The 16,572-nt window shown below is 59.8% G+C and overlaps 2 protein-coding genes across 3 annotated transcripts in view; both read left to right on the forward strand.

Moving 5' to 3' along the window:
• DOHH (deoxyhypusine hydroxylase) overlaps positions 1-16,572 on the forward strand; it is an 83,809-nt gene that overhangs the window by 23,083 nt on the left and 44,154 nt on the right. The gene's annotated exons all lie outside the window — the stretch shown is intronic.
• Positions 5,899-16,470, forward strand: MFSD12 (major facilitator superfamily domain containing 12). 2 transcript variants are annotated; one of them, XM_062596189.1, is made up of 10 exons: positions 5,899-6,193; positions 10,646-10,856; positions 12,104-12,227; positions 12,454-12,651; positions 12,971-13,063; positions 13,164-13,256; positions 14,271-14,441; positions 14,706-14,800; positions 15,194-15,324; positions 16,037-16,470. In XM_062596189.1, exons 1-10 carry the CDS (start codon positions 5,899-5,901, stop codon positions 16,129-16,131), a joined length of 1,506 nt encoding a protein of 501 aa, XP_062452173.1. In that variant the 3' UTR covers positions 16,132-16,470. The 2 variants fall into 2 exon arrangements, with proteins under 2 accessions (XP_062452173.1, XP_062452174.1); XM_062596190.1 differs by lacking the exon at positions 5,899-6,193 and adding an exon at positions 9,523-10,121.

Below are 16,572 nucleotides of genomic sequence, written 5' to 3' on the forward strand. Positions count from 1 at the left end.
CCCAGTCACCCCAGTATCCTCTGCACTGCTCCCAGTGACCCACCCCAGTGCTCACTGCAGGGCAGTCCCAGTCACCCCAGTATCCTCTATTCTGCTCCCAGTGACCACAGAGCCCACCCAAGAGGAGTCCAGTGACACCAGGATCCCCCAGACTGTTTCCAGTGACCGTAGTGCCTCTTCCAGGGGATATTTCAGCGGTCCCAGTATCCCCTATCCCGCTCCCATCGACCTCACTGCTCACTCCAGGGTCTCCCAGTGACCCCAGTGCCCACATGAAGGAGTCCTAGTGGCCCCAGTACCCCTCATGGCGTCCCAGTGACCCCAGGACTCACGCAAGGAGGGTCCCAGTGATGCTGAATATCCTCTCCAGCGGATCCCAGTGACCTCAGGATCCCCCACACTGGTTCCAGTATCTTTCCCCGGCTTTTGTCACCGGCACCAATCACGACCTGGCTGGGGAAAGCGTTGCAAAACATCACCACCGTTTTACAAAACCGCGTAAAAACATACACCACCTAAATCCCAGCGTTTTTTAGCTGAGGTGCATCGCCGTGACATACTGGTTTTTAAAAGCAGGTTTATTTTTAATCAGGATAATCTCTTAATGCCCAGCCCCATGTGATCGCTTGCATTTATTTACAGCAGGACACAGGCAGCTCACGCTGCCACGTTCAGCACAAATCGCAGCCCCAAAGTGGGGAAGCCACGGGCCCCTGTGAAGTCTGTTGACTGTTTCAGTTCATTTAGTCCCTTCAAAGTGGAGAAACCGCGTGGACATGGAAGAATTTGGCGGTGCAGTTGCTCCTTTTAATCTGTAAATAAAGCCTGGCAGCAGAAGATGAGGTCTATTAGCTCCAGGAGCTTTCAAGACTGGGGGCAAGGAGAGATCATTAGTTCAGCTCTTTAACAGTGGCCAGCGCATCCTGGGGCTATAAATCAGTGGTGTTCAAACACACACTCAAATTTTCTTAATTTGTTTCTTCCAAAGCTAGCATACATCTAAAACTTCTCTCATCTTAAATGTGGTTAGAAAACTATGCTCTCTGAATTTTGATTTCTATTCAAAAGCAACCTGACCCAAACATGCAAAATGAATGAATAAATAAAGGAAATGAGCCCCCCCAACACACTAATCATCCGGTCTCCAAAACATGCTGTCAACACTGTTCTGTAACAGAAAAATATGTAAGATGAGCGCATGCAGATAAATATGCCGAGCAGCACAAGCCCTTACCTACTGCTTCATTCCTGCACAGAGAAGCAGGCGAGCAGCAAATGGATGCTCGGGTCAAAGCCACGCTTCATTGCTAAAGCGACCTATTTCTCATTGCTCCTGACTCACTGGCCTTGTCCCTTCCTCAGGGAAATAACCCCAAAGAGCAACACCCCCCCCCTCCCCCCCCCCACACACAGAGCTCTTCAAAGGCCAGTAAAGACCCAAACAGGTTTTCCCTGTTTCCCCTCACAACAGGGCCCCATGGTTGGGGTCAGGAGAAGGGAAGGGAGCTGGACTTGCCGGGCGAGTCGGGTCTGCTGGCCCGTGTACCCCCTTCCTGGAAAAGCCGCCAGAGGCTGCATAGACTCGGCCAGAGCCTCAGCCAGGCAGGGCTCTGGTGGCACCAGAACCACGCCGGCCCCTTCCTTGTGCATGCAGCATCCCCAGAGCGCATGATGTATTTGGCACTGGATACCGGAGGTGCAGGATGCCCAGTGCGCAGGATACCCACGGTGCAGGATATGACAGGCGCAGGATGCACAAGGTGCAGGATACCGAGGGCACACAATGCCAAGAGCACATGATACCCAGGGGTGCAGGATGCCCCAGGTGCACAACACCAGGCACACACATTCGGCTGAGCTCGCCCCATGGGCGCAGGAGCCCTCCCCTCACCAGCACCAGGGACGCCCATGGCCTTGGTGCCTGGGGTAGCGGTGACCGGTGGCAACGCAGCAGCGATTTGGGCTTTGCATGGGCCATCACAGCCCTGGCCTGAGCAGCGTGAAGGCATAACGCTGAGGGATGGTGTGGCCCACCTTGGCAGGGGGATTTCAATCACCAAGGGAGTTTTTGCTAGAACTGTTCCTTTAGGCAAATTTGCCTTTAGGCAAACTAGGCAGGTGGTTTCTAGCTCTCTGAAACCTCAGTTGTTTTCACAGCATGTCACAGCAGACATGACCTGGGTGGTGATGGAGCTGGGCTGCAGAGGTCGGGAACGAGCCACACATCAGGGACCCAAACACAGCCCTAGCCACCGATGCAGGAACTTTCCCGCAGGGTGGACATGATGCTTTTCCCTTCTGCCCTTCAGCTGTGCCTTATTTGCTCTGCTTGTCCAGTCACTGTTGTTATTTTCACTTCCTCTCAGCTTCACTGATTCACCAGCCCGTCCTCACATGATGGGGAGGAAACTCTGAACGGGTGATGCAAGGAGCCGCAGCCCGGCTCCAGCCTCCCTTGCAGCCTTGGGGAGTTTCAGTGGAAATCACAAGACCCTGCGATAATGCAAATTGTTTGTTCTGAGCATCACGGCCCTGGGGCTCACCTGGCCACTCTGGACATCCAAAGGGCCAGCGGATGCAGCGATGGTCACTCCTTCCCTCCCAACCCAATGATCCCGTGCCTTGGAGAGCAGTGCAGAGGGCAGCAGAGGCCAAGGTCAGCTGCACGGTGCGATACAGGGAAATCTTTGGGACGAAGCATCACTTGTCCTTCACCCAGCCGATCTCTGTGGAGGCTGGTGGGGCGGCAGAGTTAGGGAGGCGGCGAGCAGCAGGGGCACATCACGGCCCCCTTCTCCTCTGCCGCCCCACAGAGCCGCCTGCCCCAGGACCGCAGCCCTCTCCCCACGCGTGCACAGCTCTGCCCTGCCATGCCCAGCAGCCCAGCGTTACTACCCAGTAGTACCAGTGCCCAGGGCTGCAGGAAGGTGCCTTTGCTGGCACAGGAGCCCCAGTCAGGGCCAGGGCTCAGGGTGCTGAGCAGGACTTGAGGAGAGCTGGGTGCCAGAGCAGAGGCACCGTAGCACGATTCCTGGTCTGTCTAAGAGGAGCTGGGGTCAGCAAGAGCACCCCTTGCTGCAGCAGGTAAAGCTCTCGCTCGACAGCAGGCAGGGGACCCAGCACCCAAAAGACACCCCAAATCCCCACTGCAGACTGGACGCTGCTCAGACCCTGCTCGGATGCCAAATGCCATCCCAGAGGAAGCAAGGCCGCTGCGGGCAGGGGATGGTGGCAGCCCCAGGGTCCCTGCTCCAGCCTCTGATCAGCCAAGTGGAGACTGTCACCATCAGCACCCTGGGCACAGCAGGAGCCATCGGAGGGAGAGCTCTGGGTGCAAGGACAGGAAGCCGTGGGAAGAGGTTTATCCCACTGCCCAGGCAGAGTAAGCAGAACTGGAGATCAGAGAGCCACTAAGAACCCACTTTAATCAGCAAGGCAGCTTTGAACTTCCCTGTAATCACCAAGAAATTATCTCACAGCAGAGGAAAACCTCCCTCCCAAAGGCTCCTTTCTCTGCGGACTCTGCTGCGGGATGAGGGCTGAGCTGACTAGCTCTCTTCCAGTGTGAACAGTGGACACACGCTCATGTTACGTGATCACACATATCCCATTTCCAGGCTAAAAAGCACATCTCCAGTGATTTCCATGCACGGCTGAGCAAGGCGATGGGGCTCCTGAGCCAGCAGCCACCCCTACACATCCCACTGCCAGGAAAAGCCTCAAGTCAGGCTTTGCGTGAACAGCGACGCCCAGCACCGCTGGTGGGAGAGCAGAGGGTGCCCTGGGCGCTCCTCCAGCTTCCCAGCACGTGGAGGGATGTGAGCTGGTGCAGAACGGACTTGCTGCCCCTGCACACCTGCAGCGCTGGATAAATAATTCACTCGGGACACAATGACTCACATAGTTAGCGTGATCCTGTGTGTAAACACGCTCCCGGCAGGAGACCCGGGCACAGGAGGGCCCCGTCCCGCACAGGCAGGAGGGAAGCCCCATATGCCTTTGGGTGGCCAATGCCCATTTGAGGCTGGCCTCGCTGATGGGACAGTCGCAGAGGTATCCACGGGGCTGGCTTCCTGCAGGGGCATTTGCAGAGCGTTAGGGCTGTATTTGCACCGTGCTTGGGCTGGACTCCTCCAAGGCATTTTGGTGCCTGAGGGCAGGCGGGGGCACGGGGTGCAAGCGGGGTAGAGCCAGAGCATAGATTTGCAGGCGAAGGGGACACCCAGCGTAGCCCCAAGCAAGGAGCTGGGTGCAGGCTCTTAGCCCTCCTCTCACCCCAGAGCGTGCTTCCCTCTTTCTGCCCCACTCCCGTGAGACGAGATGCCAGAGGGCAGGAACTGGCAGTGACTTGATGTGCCAAGATCCCCCTTTGCCAGCCAGCAGTAGCCCTTAGGTACCCGGCATATCCATGATGAAGAGCAGAGGGGCTGAGCAGTACCCGGACCCTGCCAGCCCTGCCTTTGCTTCGTGCACCCACCAGCTCTCCAACGCGATGCTGGCCCCGCAAATCAACCGGGAACCGGCCAACACTTTACCCACCGCCTGCAATCTGCAGTCTATCCTGCAAAACCAAGTCCCCAGAGCCCAGAGCACTGGAGAGGGTGACCCAGTGGAGAGGTGTTCCCCCAACGCCTCCTGCCTGGAGCAGCGCTCCCGCGCACCCACAGTGCGCCCAGCAGCAGGGCCTGACGAGCACGGAGGAGCCGTAGGTCCCTCTCCAGGGGCTCCGTGGGGCTGGCGCATCGGGGCTGTGCATGGGGGGAAACCGAGGCAGGCAGGGAGCAGGCAGTGCCAGGGTGAGGGGCTGGGGACAGGCTGGGCGGTACCGAGGGTGCAGTGCTGGACACCCCGCTGCTGGGGCTGGACCGAGCGGGGCAGTACCGGGTGGGACCAGTGGCGTGGTCCTGGGCCGAGCTGGGTGATGGGGACGCGTGGGCTGCCTTGGTATGGGGGGCGGCTGAGCCAGCTGGGGCTGGCAGTACCGGGAGCAAGGGGGGGGACCAGGCCAGGCTGCCCCAGGCAGGACCAGGGAGCTGGGCCATCCCGGATAGTATGGGGGAGCCAGGCCAGGCTGCCCCGGGCAGCACCAGGGAGCTGGGCCATCCCAGATGGTACCAGGGAGCTGGGCCGGGCTGGGCCAGGCAGCACCAGGGAGCTGGGCCATCCCGGGTGGTACCGGGGAGCTGGGCCGGGCCGGGCCAGGCAGCACCAGGGAGCTGGGCCATCCCGGGTGGTACCGGGGAGCCGGGCCAGGCTGCCCCGGACAGTACCAGGGAGCTGGGCCATCCCGGATGGTACCGGGGAGCCGGGCCGGGCTGCCCCGGGCAGCACCAGCGAGCTGGGCCATCCCGGATAGTATCGGGGAGCCGGGCCGGGCCAGGCAGTACCAGGGAGCTGGGCCATCCCGGATGGTACCGGGGAGCCGGGCCAGGCCGCCCCGGGCAGTACCAGGGAGCTGGGCCATCCCGGATAGTATCGGGGAGCCGGGCCAGGCCAGGCAGGACCAGGGAGCTGGGCCATCCCGGATGGTACCGGGGAGCCGGGCCAGGCCGCCCCGGGCAGTACCAGGGAGCTGGGCCATCCCGGGTGGTACCGGGGAGCCGGGCCAGGCTGCCCCGGGCAGCACCAGGGAGCTGGGCCATCCCAGATGGTACCGGGGAGCCGGGCCGGGCCAGGCAGTACCAGCGAGCCGGGCCATCCCGGGTGGTACCGGGGAGGCGGGCCGGGCCGGGCGGTGCCGGAGCTCCAGGCCAGGCCGGGGGGGGGGGGGGGGGGGGGTTGGACGAGGCCGTGGCGGGCGGCCCCGGGAGGCCGGGCCGGGGCGGGCGGCGCCACGGGCCGGGGCGGGCCCGGCGCGGCTATAAGCGGCGCGGGCGGGGCGGCGCGGGCGGCCCCGGCATGGCGGAGCCGCGGCCCAGGGGCCCGGCGGGCCCCGGCCCCGGCGCGCTGCCGCTGCGGGCGCGGCTGAGCTTCGCCGCCGGGCACTTCCTCAACGACCTGTGCGCCTCGCTGTGGTTCACCTACCTGCTGCTCTACCTGCACGCCGTGCTGGGCTACAGCCACGGGCTGGCCGGCGGGCTGCTGCTCGCCGGGCAGGTGGCCGACGGGCTCTGCACGCCGCTGCTCGGCTACGAGGCGGACCGCTCGGCCGGTTGCGGCCGCTACGGGCGCAGGAAGTCCTGGCACCTCGTCGGTGGGGAGCGGGGCCGCCCCGGCTCGGGGCTGCGGGGGGGGGGGCAGCCCCGAGGGGAGGGGGGCTGGTAGGGTGTGCCCCATGATGGGGGAGAGGGGGCAGTCCTGGAGGGGGGGCTTGGAGGATGTGCCCCATATGGGGGGGCAGCTGTGGGGGGGGGGGCTTGGAGGATGTGTCCCATATTGGGGGGGCAGCCCTGGGGGGGTCTTATAGGATGTGCCCCATATCGAGGGCAAGGGGCAGCCCTGGGAGGGGGAGCTTGTAGGATGTGTCCCATATGGGGGGGGAAGCCCTTTGGGGGTCTTGGAAGATGTGTCCCATATGGGGGGGGGACAGCCCTTTGGGGTGCTTGTAGGATGTGCCCCATGTGGAGGGGAAGGGGCAGCCCTTGGGGGGGGGGGCTTGTAGGATGTGCCCCATATGAAGGGGAGGGGGCAGCCCTCGGGGGTGCTTGGAGGCTGTGCCCCATATGGGGGGGGCAGCCCTGGGAGCAGGTGCTTGGAGGCTATGCCCCATATGGGGGGGGCAGCCCTTTGGGGGTGCTTGGAGGCTGTGCCCCATATGGGGGGGGTGCTTGGAGGATGTGCCCCATATGAAGGGGAGGGGGCAGCCCTCGGGGGGGCTTATAGGATGTGCCCCATATGGAGGGGGCAGCCCTGGGGAGGGGGTGCTTGTAGGATGTGCCCCATATGGGAGGGGGTAGCCCTTGGAGGGGCTTGTAGGATGTGCCCCATATGGGGGGGAAGGGGCAGCCCTGGGGATACTGTTTTGAGGGACCCTGTATGGTGGTCTGGTGTAGATGCACCCCAGGGATGCCCTACATGGTGGGGGGAACAGCCCCAGGGCAGCTTTTTCTGGGGTGCCCCCCACTGACAGGCAACAGCCCCCCTGGGGTGCCCTGCATGGAGAGAGACAGCCCTGGAGGGTAGCAGGGCTGGGGCTGAGGTGCCCTGGGTGAAGGAGACTGGGCCCAGGGGTGCCCCACATGGAGGGGGATAGCTCTGGAGATACCTTTCTGGGGTGCCCCATATGTAGGGTGACAGCCCCTGTGGTGTTGAGGTGGGGCCTGGGGTGCCCCATGCAGAGGGGGGCAGCGCTGGGGGTTAGTGAGGTGGAAGAGGTGCTCTGGGAGCCCTGGCAGGGCCAGCCTGGGCTGGAGCGGGAAGGGGCAGCCGGACAGTCCCAGCGCCGTGCCCAGCAGTAAGTGGTGGCTCCCAGTCCCTTGGCTTCCCTGGGCAGCAGTGTAGGGCTGCAGGGTGGCCCTGCATCACCCAGCTGTGACACGTGGGGGATGGCATCAGAGGTTTAGCTGATCGATGCTACAGTGAAAACGAGACCTAGAGTTAAGTCTGGGCTTTCCAGGAGTCTGGGGATTTACCTGGGACTTGCCTATGGCTGGGCAGCTCCCGTCACTGTGGCTGGTGGCTGTCTCTTGCTCTGCATAGCTGGGCACAGGGGCTGGGGACCATTCCTGGCGTATGGAGACCAAGCAGGTTAGATGGCTCTGTGCTGCTTGCTGCAGCAGATCTTGACTCCCCAAGTGCTGTGTTTGCAAAGGTATTTTTCCTTGTGGCAGCAGTGTAGATGGGTCTCTGCAGCAGGCACAAGCAGTGCCGGTCTGCCCTGTGACCTTCCCGGCATGTTGTCGGGTTAAGGCAGCCAGGCGCCTGATGAGTAAGGACCCCGTGAGGATGGGGAAGAGGCACTGGGTCTGTAGCCTGTATGAATTATTAACAGGCGCTCGGCTCAAACCACGTTGTGGAGTCAAAAAGCAACAGAGTGCTGGGGCTGGTGAGGACTTCTGTGTGTGTGCGCCCTGCCAGTGTCCTAGTTTGTTCTTCAGGGGATGGTGTGACCTGGAGAAAGGGTCCTTGGGCTGTGAGAAGGCACGGGGGTCTGCCCCCTACCCCAAGCAGGACTGAGCTGGTGGTGTCTCAAGCAGGGGATGGGTCAGTTAGCATGAAGATTCAGCCACAGATAAGGACCATTGATGCTTCCTCCTGGCAACGGTACAGTAATGCTAGAGTACTAGCTTCTTTGGAAGGGAGGAAGATGTTTGTATTGTGGATGTTGTTATCTTGATACCGAGTTTATCTCGGCCAACCGCTTCATATAACTGAACTATAGTTGAGGGCTGATAAGGCAGCTGATTACCCAGCGTTTTGCTTCATTTGGGCTTTAAAACTTTGTGCGAGTTCGGGGAAGGTCTCCTTTTTGGTGTTGAGGGGAGACAACTTCACCCCCAGCTGCAGTGCCTGCTAGATCTGTGCCCTGGGTTTAGGGAAGTGGCTGAAGCTGTACTAGCTCTCCCAGCGCAAGCTGTGGTCTGGTCAAGCTGGGTGCTCTCTAGTGTAAATGAAAAGGGAAGTCCCAAATCACTTCTTGAAATGAGGTTGAGGCAACCCCTGTTTCACTCTGCTCCTTGCTGCAGAAGAGACTGACTGGTGACCCAAGATCCTGGTGCAGTGAGCGGTGCTGTGGCCCTCTAGTCTTGCCCCCCTTTCTTTAGGGAGTGGGATGGAGGCTGGAGGCACAGTCAAGCTCTGAAGGCTGCAGTTCCCTGGTCAAATTGTAGGCTCTCTGCTTGGTCACACTGTGGCTAAATCCTCTGTATGGGAGTAGGGTGGCCCATCTGGCAGCAACCCGTGCTCAGATCGGAGGAAATATTGTGAAACCGCAGCCTCGGAGGAGTTACCACAAGTTTCTCTCAGCAGCATCTTCCCTCCGCTGTGGTGGTCTGGCTGACTGCAGAGCTGCTGGGTACCAGTGCTCCAGAGATGCTGTGGCCTGCCGTGGCACATGTGTCCTGGGCACCTTACTCTGCAAGCTGTCCTGGTCTCAGGCTTTTGGTGGATTCCTGCAACAGCAGGGTGGAAATAATGAGTGGCTCTTTACCATGAGTCCCATGTGGCTGAGCAAGTCTGGCTGTGCTGTCCCAAACTCCTGCCTGCAGCCTGTGATAGGCTTATCCACTTGTAGCCTGACAATCCTGCCACTGCTTCCTGGAAGCTTGGTCACTTCAGGGATGCTACACTGAGAGGAGAGCTTGGACCTCTGCCACTTGCCCATGGAGTGGAGCAGGGACAGACAGGGATGTGTTCCTGGGGTACTCCAGGAGTCCTGTGCAGGACTTCTGGTATCACCTTACAGGAGGTTGGCTTTGCCCTTGGCAGCTGGTTTGGTGGTGGTCTAGAGGCCCCCTGGGGAGACGGGGGAGCAGGGGGGGCTGAACCTGAGCTTTGCCTTTTGGAGATGGTGAAGGGAGAAATCACTCGTGAGAAGGGGTGTGCACCTTTCAGCAGAGAGGAGACTTTGGGGAACGTCACAAAGTGGCTGCAGATTCCCCTTGGCCGTGAGAACCGGCTCCTGTGGCTCTGTGCAGCTGATAGGTGCCACGAACCTTGGCAGAGCGGGGGCTGTGCAGTACAGCGATGTCCAGGGCACACAGCCATCTCTGCTTCAGCTTCTGGGCCTTGAGAGCAGTGAAGTGTCTCAGTGGATTTGATGCATGACCTTGAGAAAGGAGAGGGAGAAGTAAGCATGTCCCTGCCTGCTCCACGCAGGCGTCCCCATCCTGTGTGAAGGGGACACCGTTATGCTGTGATGGAGGAAGTAGCTGGATTTGATTTCACTGACTCAGCTGTGAACTTCCCCTTGTTCCTGAAGCCCAGCGTGGTGGAACAGCGTCTGATGCCAGCCTCATGCTGTCCTGGGACCTGCAACCAGGAGCAGATCTGTTCCTGTTCCCCACCGTGCTGGGATGAAGGCTAAGCTGCCTGGGAGGGGGAGTTGCAGGCCATGGCTCTGGTGGCAACTTCTGCAAGCATGAAGGAAGTTATGCTCACTCCACCAGCCCCTCAGGAGACGAGGAGGCAGCTGGGCAAGCCCTGTGCTTGCAGGATAACCCAGAGCCGTCCTGGCCTGCAAGGTGCCTTATCTCGGGCGGGCGGGCGGAAGGGAGGTGTGTGTCCTTGGGCTGATTATCTCCAGGCCCTGAGAAGGGCAGAGAAGCCCTTGTTTGTGGTGTACTAGGGAGTCCCTAGCCCCAGTTGTGGGTGGGGGGGAGTATGTCCCCTGACAGTGTGAGGGGTGGATGGGGCAAGTGGAAGGTGGTTTTGGTTTTTTGGATGTTCTTGACTGTGAAAAGGTCACTGACAAGGGTCTGCTTGTCTCTAGCTGCTGGGTGCTAGAGGGAAAGGAATCGTCCTGCACAGGATGAGGCAGGGTGATGGGAGCGCTAGGCTCCCTATGATTTACCTGGCCTGAGGAAGGAGCCAACCTTCCTCCCCAGCGCTTGGGGGTAGCAGCTGTCCTAGCATAGGGCTGGCTGTGCTTGTCCAACAGCCTCTGCCCTCCGGATGGGACTTGCAGGGTGCGTGAGCCAGCTGTGGCCTTTGGGATCCCAGGGAAACAGGGCTTACTGCCTCTCACTACCTGTCTCTGCCTCTCTAGGTACTACCTGCGTCCTCCTGTCCTTCCCTTTCATCTTTAACCCCTGCCTGGGCTGCAAGGAGAACACGCCACAGTGGGCAGCCTTTATCTACTACCTCCCCTTCATCGTAATCTTCCAGTTCGGCTGGGCAGCCACACAGATCTCCCACTTGTCCCTCATCCCTGAGCTGGTGACTAATGACCATGAGAAGGTGGAGCTCACAGCCTTCAGGTGAGTGTGGCTAGGCCTGGGCCTCCCCTGAGTGGGGAGGAGCGGCCCTGCCTGCACCAGCTCTGTTGTCTGCATGGCAGAGAGCCTCTAGGTGCCACAGGTCCAAACGCTTCCCTGCCCTGGGCATAGCTGGACCCCTGCACACCTGGTATCCCACAAGATGTGTCCCAGTGATGCTGGTCTTGTGGGTCCATGGCCCAAACCCTTTTGTACCAGGCAAAAAGGTCCCAGTGCCAGTGATGCTGGTGACAAAACCATACTGTGCTGAACATGACCCTTCCTAGTACTTTTTGGAGGTCTTGGACCCATCTCATGAAACCGGATAGGGTTTGTAATGAAGTGCTGGTGGGAGAATCAGGGCTATCTGACAGCTCCCTTCCTACTCTGGGCTGTGGGGATGCCCCAGGAGATCCTGCAGGGGAAGAGGCTGGAGAGGGTGTCAAACCCTCTGCCCAGCCCTGGAAGTTGCATCCAGGCATGAGCTCATTCCAGGCTGTACCCTGCTGGTGGCTGTATGTGGCCCATGAGCAGGGCAAAAGCAGTGCTCACCTGGCACTACTCTGAGCTGGAGGCACTTCTCTTTTGGGACTGGAGAAGAATGTTCCCCAAGGCAGAAATGCCTCCCAGACACCCCAAGGAGACCTGAGCTGGGCCAGTGCCCTGTGCCAGTTTCCCTGTCAGTGGGAATGGGGACAGGCTGGGCCTCGTGTACAGCTCTGTGCAGAGGTTGGTTCTGTGCTGCTTATCTGGCAGGATCAGGCTGTGGGAAGAGTGTTTATCAGATGGAGCAGGGCCTGGTTATCTACCTTGGTGGGAGGAAGCTGCCCTTCCGGCAGGGTGAGCGGGTGCAGCATCTCACTCCCATGCAGAAAGGATGTGGGGCAGGTGCTAGAGTAGCTGTGAGCCAGGGACACAGCTGGGCTCTGCTCTAGGGACTCCAGGTCTTGGTGAGCTGTGTGTAAGCTGGGACATCCTTAGGGCAGAGAGGGACTGTGACTGAGGATAGACAGGTTGACTCTGAGGAAGCTTGGTTTCCTCCCAGTCTTGCCCAAGGCTTGGATGGAGAATGCTGGGAGGTGCCTCAGTGTGGTGAAAGCATGGCCAGGGCTGGCCAGTCGCTGTGTGCTCTTGGAGGTATCACCATGCAGTGCGAAGCTGGCTGCACCTTGCCTGACTTGAGGCTAGCCTTGGTTTGAGGTGTGCGCTGCGCTCATCTCTCTGAATCACTCAGACACTGACTCTCTCAGGTATGCCTTCACCGTCATGGCCAATATCACTGTGTATGGCCTGGCCTGGCTTCTGCTGAACCTGCAGGTGGAGCAGCCTGAGCGCATGGAGCACCTGGGCATTCAGGATGTCCCTGTATTTCGGGTAAGTGGCAGAGCTCTCCCCTGGGCAGGACAGGGCTATATTCAGAGGGCGGTAGGGGGATTTGAGATGCCAGTGCCCCGAGATCTCTCCTGCTGCATTGGATGGGCAGCATCAAACTCCCCTGGGTTTTTAGGAACAAATTTTTGCTCCTCAATCTTCTGGACTGGGTGGATGGTGGACAGGCAAGGGGCACCCTTTGCTATGCTCACCTCTTCTGCCTCACCAGAACCTGTCCCTCATTGTGGTGGGCTTGGGTGCTGTGTTCTCCCTCATCTTCCACCTGGGCACCAAAGAAAAGCCATACCCTCTGGGTGTGCTGCCCCAGCCTGAGGAGAGTACACCCCTGCTGCACAAGGAGCCTGCAAGCTCTCCACGTCCGCTGCTGCTCTGGAAACACTGGCTGCTGGAGCCTGCTTTCTACCAGGTACAACGGGGTCAGGGTACCGCCACGCAGCATCTGGCTTTGAGTGGGGATCACAGCACCTGTCCTGGGATGCTGCCCTGTCTGGGCGCTGGGCCTGGGCTGGGGCATCCTCTGGCCCAGGGATGTGTTCCCTGGTAGTGCTGAGGATGGGGCTGTACTAGGCACCAACCTACCATGTCAGGTGGCCTGTCCTTGTCTTGGCGTGTGGCACCCTCCGTGCTATGGCAAAGTTGGGCACAGGAGGTGTCAGCCTCTCCCATCTTCGGTTTGTACAGCCATGAGCAGCGTTGCCATGTCTTTGCCATCTCTCTCTTTGCAGGTGGCAGTGCTCTACATGGCCACCCGGCTCATTGTCAACCTGTCCCAGACCTACATTGCCATGTACCTGACCAACTCGCTGCTGCTGCCCAAGGTGGGCACAGGGCAGGCTCGCATGCATGTGCCAATGTCTCTTGGGCAGGGGTCTTGTGCTGAGGGCCTGGAGCTCATCTTCATGTCTTTATCTCTCCCAGAAATACATTGCCACCATTCCCTTGATGATGTACGTCAGTGGCTTCTTGTCCTCCTTCCTCATGAAGCCTGTGAATAAGTGGATAGGCCGAAATGTGAGTCCTGGGAGCCTGATGGGGCAGGGTATAACAATCTGCTCTTCAGCATCAGGAGTTGGGAGGAAGGCCAAATCCTGCTCCCACAAGTGTCATGGGAGGAGAACGCTCAGCGCACCTGAACCTGACTGCAGAGCAGGGACCCCTGCTCACACCTTCTATCCTGGCTGCCAAGCAGCCTCCTCCTGGTGTTGAGCCAGCTAATGGAGCATGGACTATCCTGCACCTCTCTGAGGGTGCTGAGGTCACGGAAAGCAGTGCTGGCCTACAGTTGGTCTATACTGCTCAGCCCTGACAGGTCTGGGAGAGTCAAGAGGTGCCCACAAGAGACAGGCAGAGTGCTACCAGCCAAGCTGTTCTATGTGGAGCATGTGGGTCTCTTGCAGTGCCAGCAGGATGGGCTGCCCCTCTGATGCATCCCCCTCTGGTCTGGAGTAAATGTCATCCCTGGGAAGGCCCTCCTCTCCTCTTGACAGCTGGGTGCAGGGCAAGCCTGGGGGCTGTCTCTGTGCCCCACGTGGGCTCTGTACCTACAGCTTCCCCCAGGATCCAGGTCAGGCTGCAGCCGATACTCTAAAGCTGCCTGGATCACTGCAGGGCTCTTGCATTTGTGGGGGTGGGGGTGGGGAGGGGGCTCCTGGACCAAGACCTGTTAAACAAATGGTCCTGGCTCTTCCTTCAGGCCTAAGGAGCAGCTGGCAGACAAGCAGGAGGATATGCCAACCCACAGCTGCTGCCCAGTGCCATAGTGGTGTGGGAGCACTGGGCTTTGGGGTGGGGGAAGTGGTCTCTGCACCATGCCCCTGTTCTCTTGGACAGGTGCAGTTTTAGGAGGGATGTTGGCTGGTGTCTCTAGACTTGAGGGTATTTTGCAACAGGACTGACTCTTGTGTTGGTCCCAACACCCTCCCTGCTGACCCCTGCCTTGCTGAGTGTTGGCTGGACCTGGAGTGTGACCAGCCAAGACTGAGCTCTCCCTTCTCCCTCTGCTGTCCCCATGCTGGTGTGGAGCAGCTGACCTACTTTGTGGGCATCCTGGTGATCTTGGCCTTTGCCTCCTGGGTGACCCTGACCAGGCAGATGGGAGTGGAGATCTACGCTGCGGCCATGCTGCTTGGAGCTGGCTCTGCCACCATCCTGGTCACATCCCTCTCCATGACAGCTGACCTCATTGGGACCAATACGGTATGTTTGCACCATCTGGCTGAGCTGGACCGCAGCTCAGCTAGGGTGTCACAGTGGGGCTAAGGAGACATCTGCAGGGGTACGGAGCAGTCAAGGAGCCAGGCAGACCTGTCCCTTATGCCCAGGCCCTGTTGCTTGCTGGGCTCTGGTGTAATATGGGCTCTGCCCATGAGAGGGCACAAGGCTCTTGCTCTCTACCTCTGGGATGCATGGCACAGGCAGGCCCCAGTGCAATGGGAGATGAGGCTTCCCCTCCCCTTGCAGCACAGCGGTGCATTCGTCTACGGGGCCATGAGCTTCACGGACAAGATGGCCAACGGACTGGCTGTGATGGCAATCCAGAACCTGCATCCATGCCCGTAAGTGTCCCTGCAGGGTGGGAACGTTCCCAGTGATATTTTTGGCCAGATCTGCTGAGGTCCTTGTTGGAGCATGCCGCTATGCCCTTAGTGAGAGACATCAGTGAAAACCAGCTCTAATTTGTCTTAAATCCTTCTTGACTTGTATTTTGGCGCCCAAAGCTGAGGGATGGGAATAAAGATGTCCAGGGTGCTGCTCTCTCTCTTTGCTCTGGACCTATCCCTCATGCCCAAGTGTGAACCAGCCCTGATGCCTGCAGCAGACCCAGCTGAGTGGTTAGAACAGCTGCCAGGCAGTGGGAGGATGTTAGCAGCCCCAGGATGCTTGGGCAGTGCTGGGCCAGGTTTCAGTCCCTGCCATCAAGCATGACCCCTCCTGTCCTCTCCCTGCAGGACTGAGCTCTGCTGTCCTGCCTGCATCAGCTTCTACCACTGGGTGATGGTGGTGGTCACTGGGGGGATTGCCATGGCTGCCACGCTGTGTCTGTGCTGCATCATGATCTGGCCCATCCGAGTCCGCTTCCGTGAGTGTGACCACAGGGCTGGGAGTGTTGGGAGGGGGTAGGTGTGGGGCTGGGGGCTCTGGCAGTTCCCCAGCCCTCTGCCAGTCTGGGCTAAAAGGAAAGTGTCTTTCCAGATCACCCCGGTTGCAGTGAGGTGCTGGGAGCTTTATCCCAGTAGGAGATGCTGGGGCAAGGCTGGCTTCAGGGAAGCTCGCAGCCCCACCTGGTGGGAGCCAGGTGACCCTCATGGTATGCACCCGGGCAGGCCCAGCTCCCTGTGTTCGTGCTTTTGCTGTCCCTGTCCCCAGAGCTGGCAATGCCCTGGGCTATGCCTGCTTGCTGTGCCCTCTTGGAGGGGGCAGGATCTGCCTCTGCCCAGCTGTGCAATGGCTATGCTGAGCCCTGCAGCCTAAGGGTGGCTGAGGGGTGGAGAGGGAGGTCCTTCTAGCTGTCCCGGGTGGTAGCCAGATGTGAGGGGCTGGGAACTAGGTGCCCCTTGCTGTGCCTGGGATTTGTCAGCTGGGGATGGGTGTCAGCTCATCAGCTGCATCTCGGCCCTTCTGGATGCCCAGTTCTTGCCCTAATCTAGGGTGAGGGGAGGTATTGCACAGTCCCTGTGCTGCCTTGGCGCCCTTGTGCTGGTGGCAGGAGAGCCTCTAAGGACTAGGCCAGTGTGCGCTAGGTCACCCCAGCAGCTACAACAGCCCCTAAGCCATCCCTTGTGTCCCCACAGATGATGTCTCCCTCCTGGGGCTGAATGGAGGAGGGACCCAGCCGAGTGAGACAGAAAGCACAGAGGGAAGGAGCCGGAGCAACACGGTCAACTGAGCTGGGCACGTGTCCCTGGCTGTGGTGATGTCCATGCTGCCGAGCTCTGCCTGGAGGGACCCTGACAGAAGGGGCTGGCACCAGGACTGGGGAGCTGGGCTCAGGTGGGATCCAGCCATTGCCCTGCCTCTCCGTCACTTTGCACAGGACTTGCCACCCCACGTTCTCCTTGGGGACTTGCTGAAGGATGTCTCTGTTTGCACAAGTATAACACTAGAAGGCCTGGGGCCGGGCTGCGGGGCTCAGCCCTGGCCCTGTGGGACAGGCGTGCCCGGCCCTTGGTTTTAACAGCTTTTGTAAGGTCAGTGTCTATATATAGCACTTTTTTAAAGGAGGAGGGAAGGGAGGGGGGGGAGGGAAATGGACAGTAACAACAACAAAAAACCTCTAAACTTGAATAAATGCTCTTGTCAAACGACACCTCCCCCTTGCTGCTCTGGA

Source organism: Rhea pennata, chromosome 27, assembly GCF_028389875.1.
Source record: "Rhea pennata isolate bPtePen1 chromosome 27, bPtePen1.pri, whole genome shotgun sequence".
Taxonomy (NCBI): Eukaryota; Metazoa; Chordata; class Aves; order Rheiformes; family Rheidae; genus Rhea; species Rhea pennata.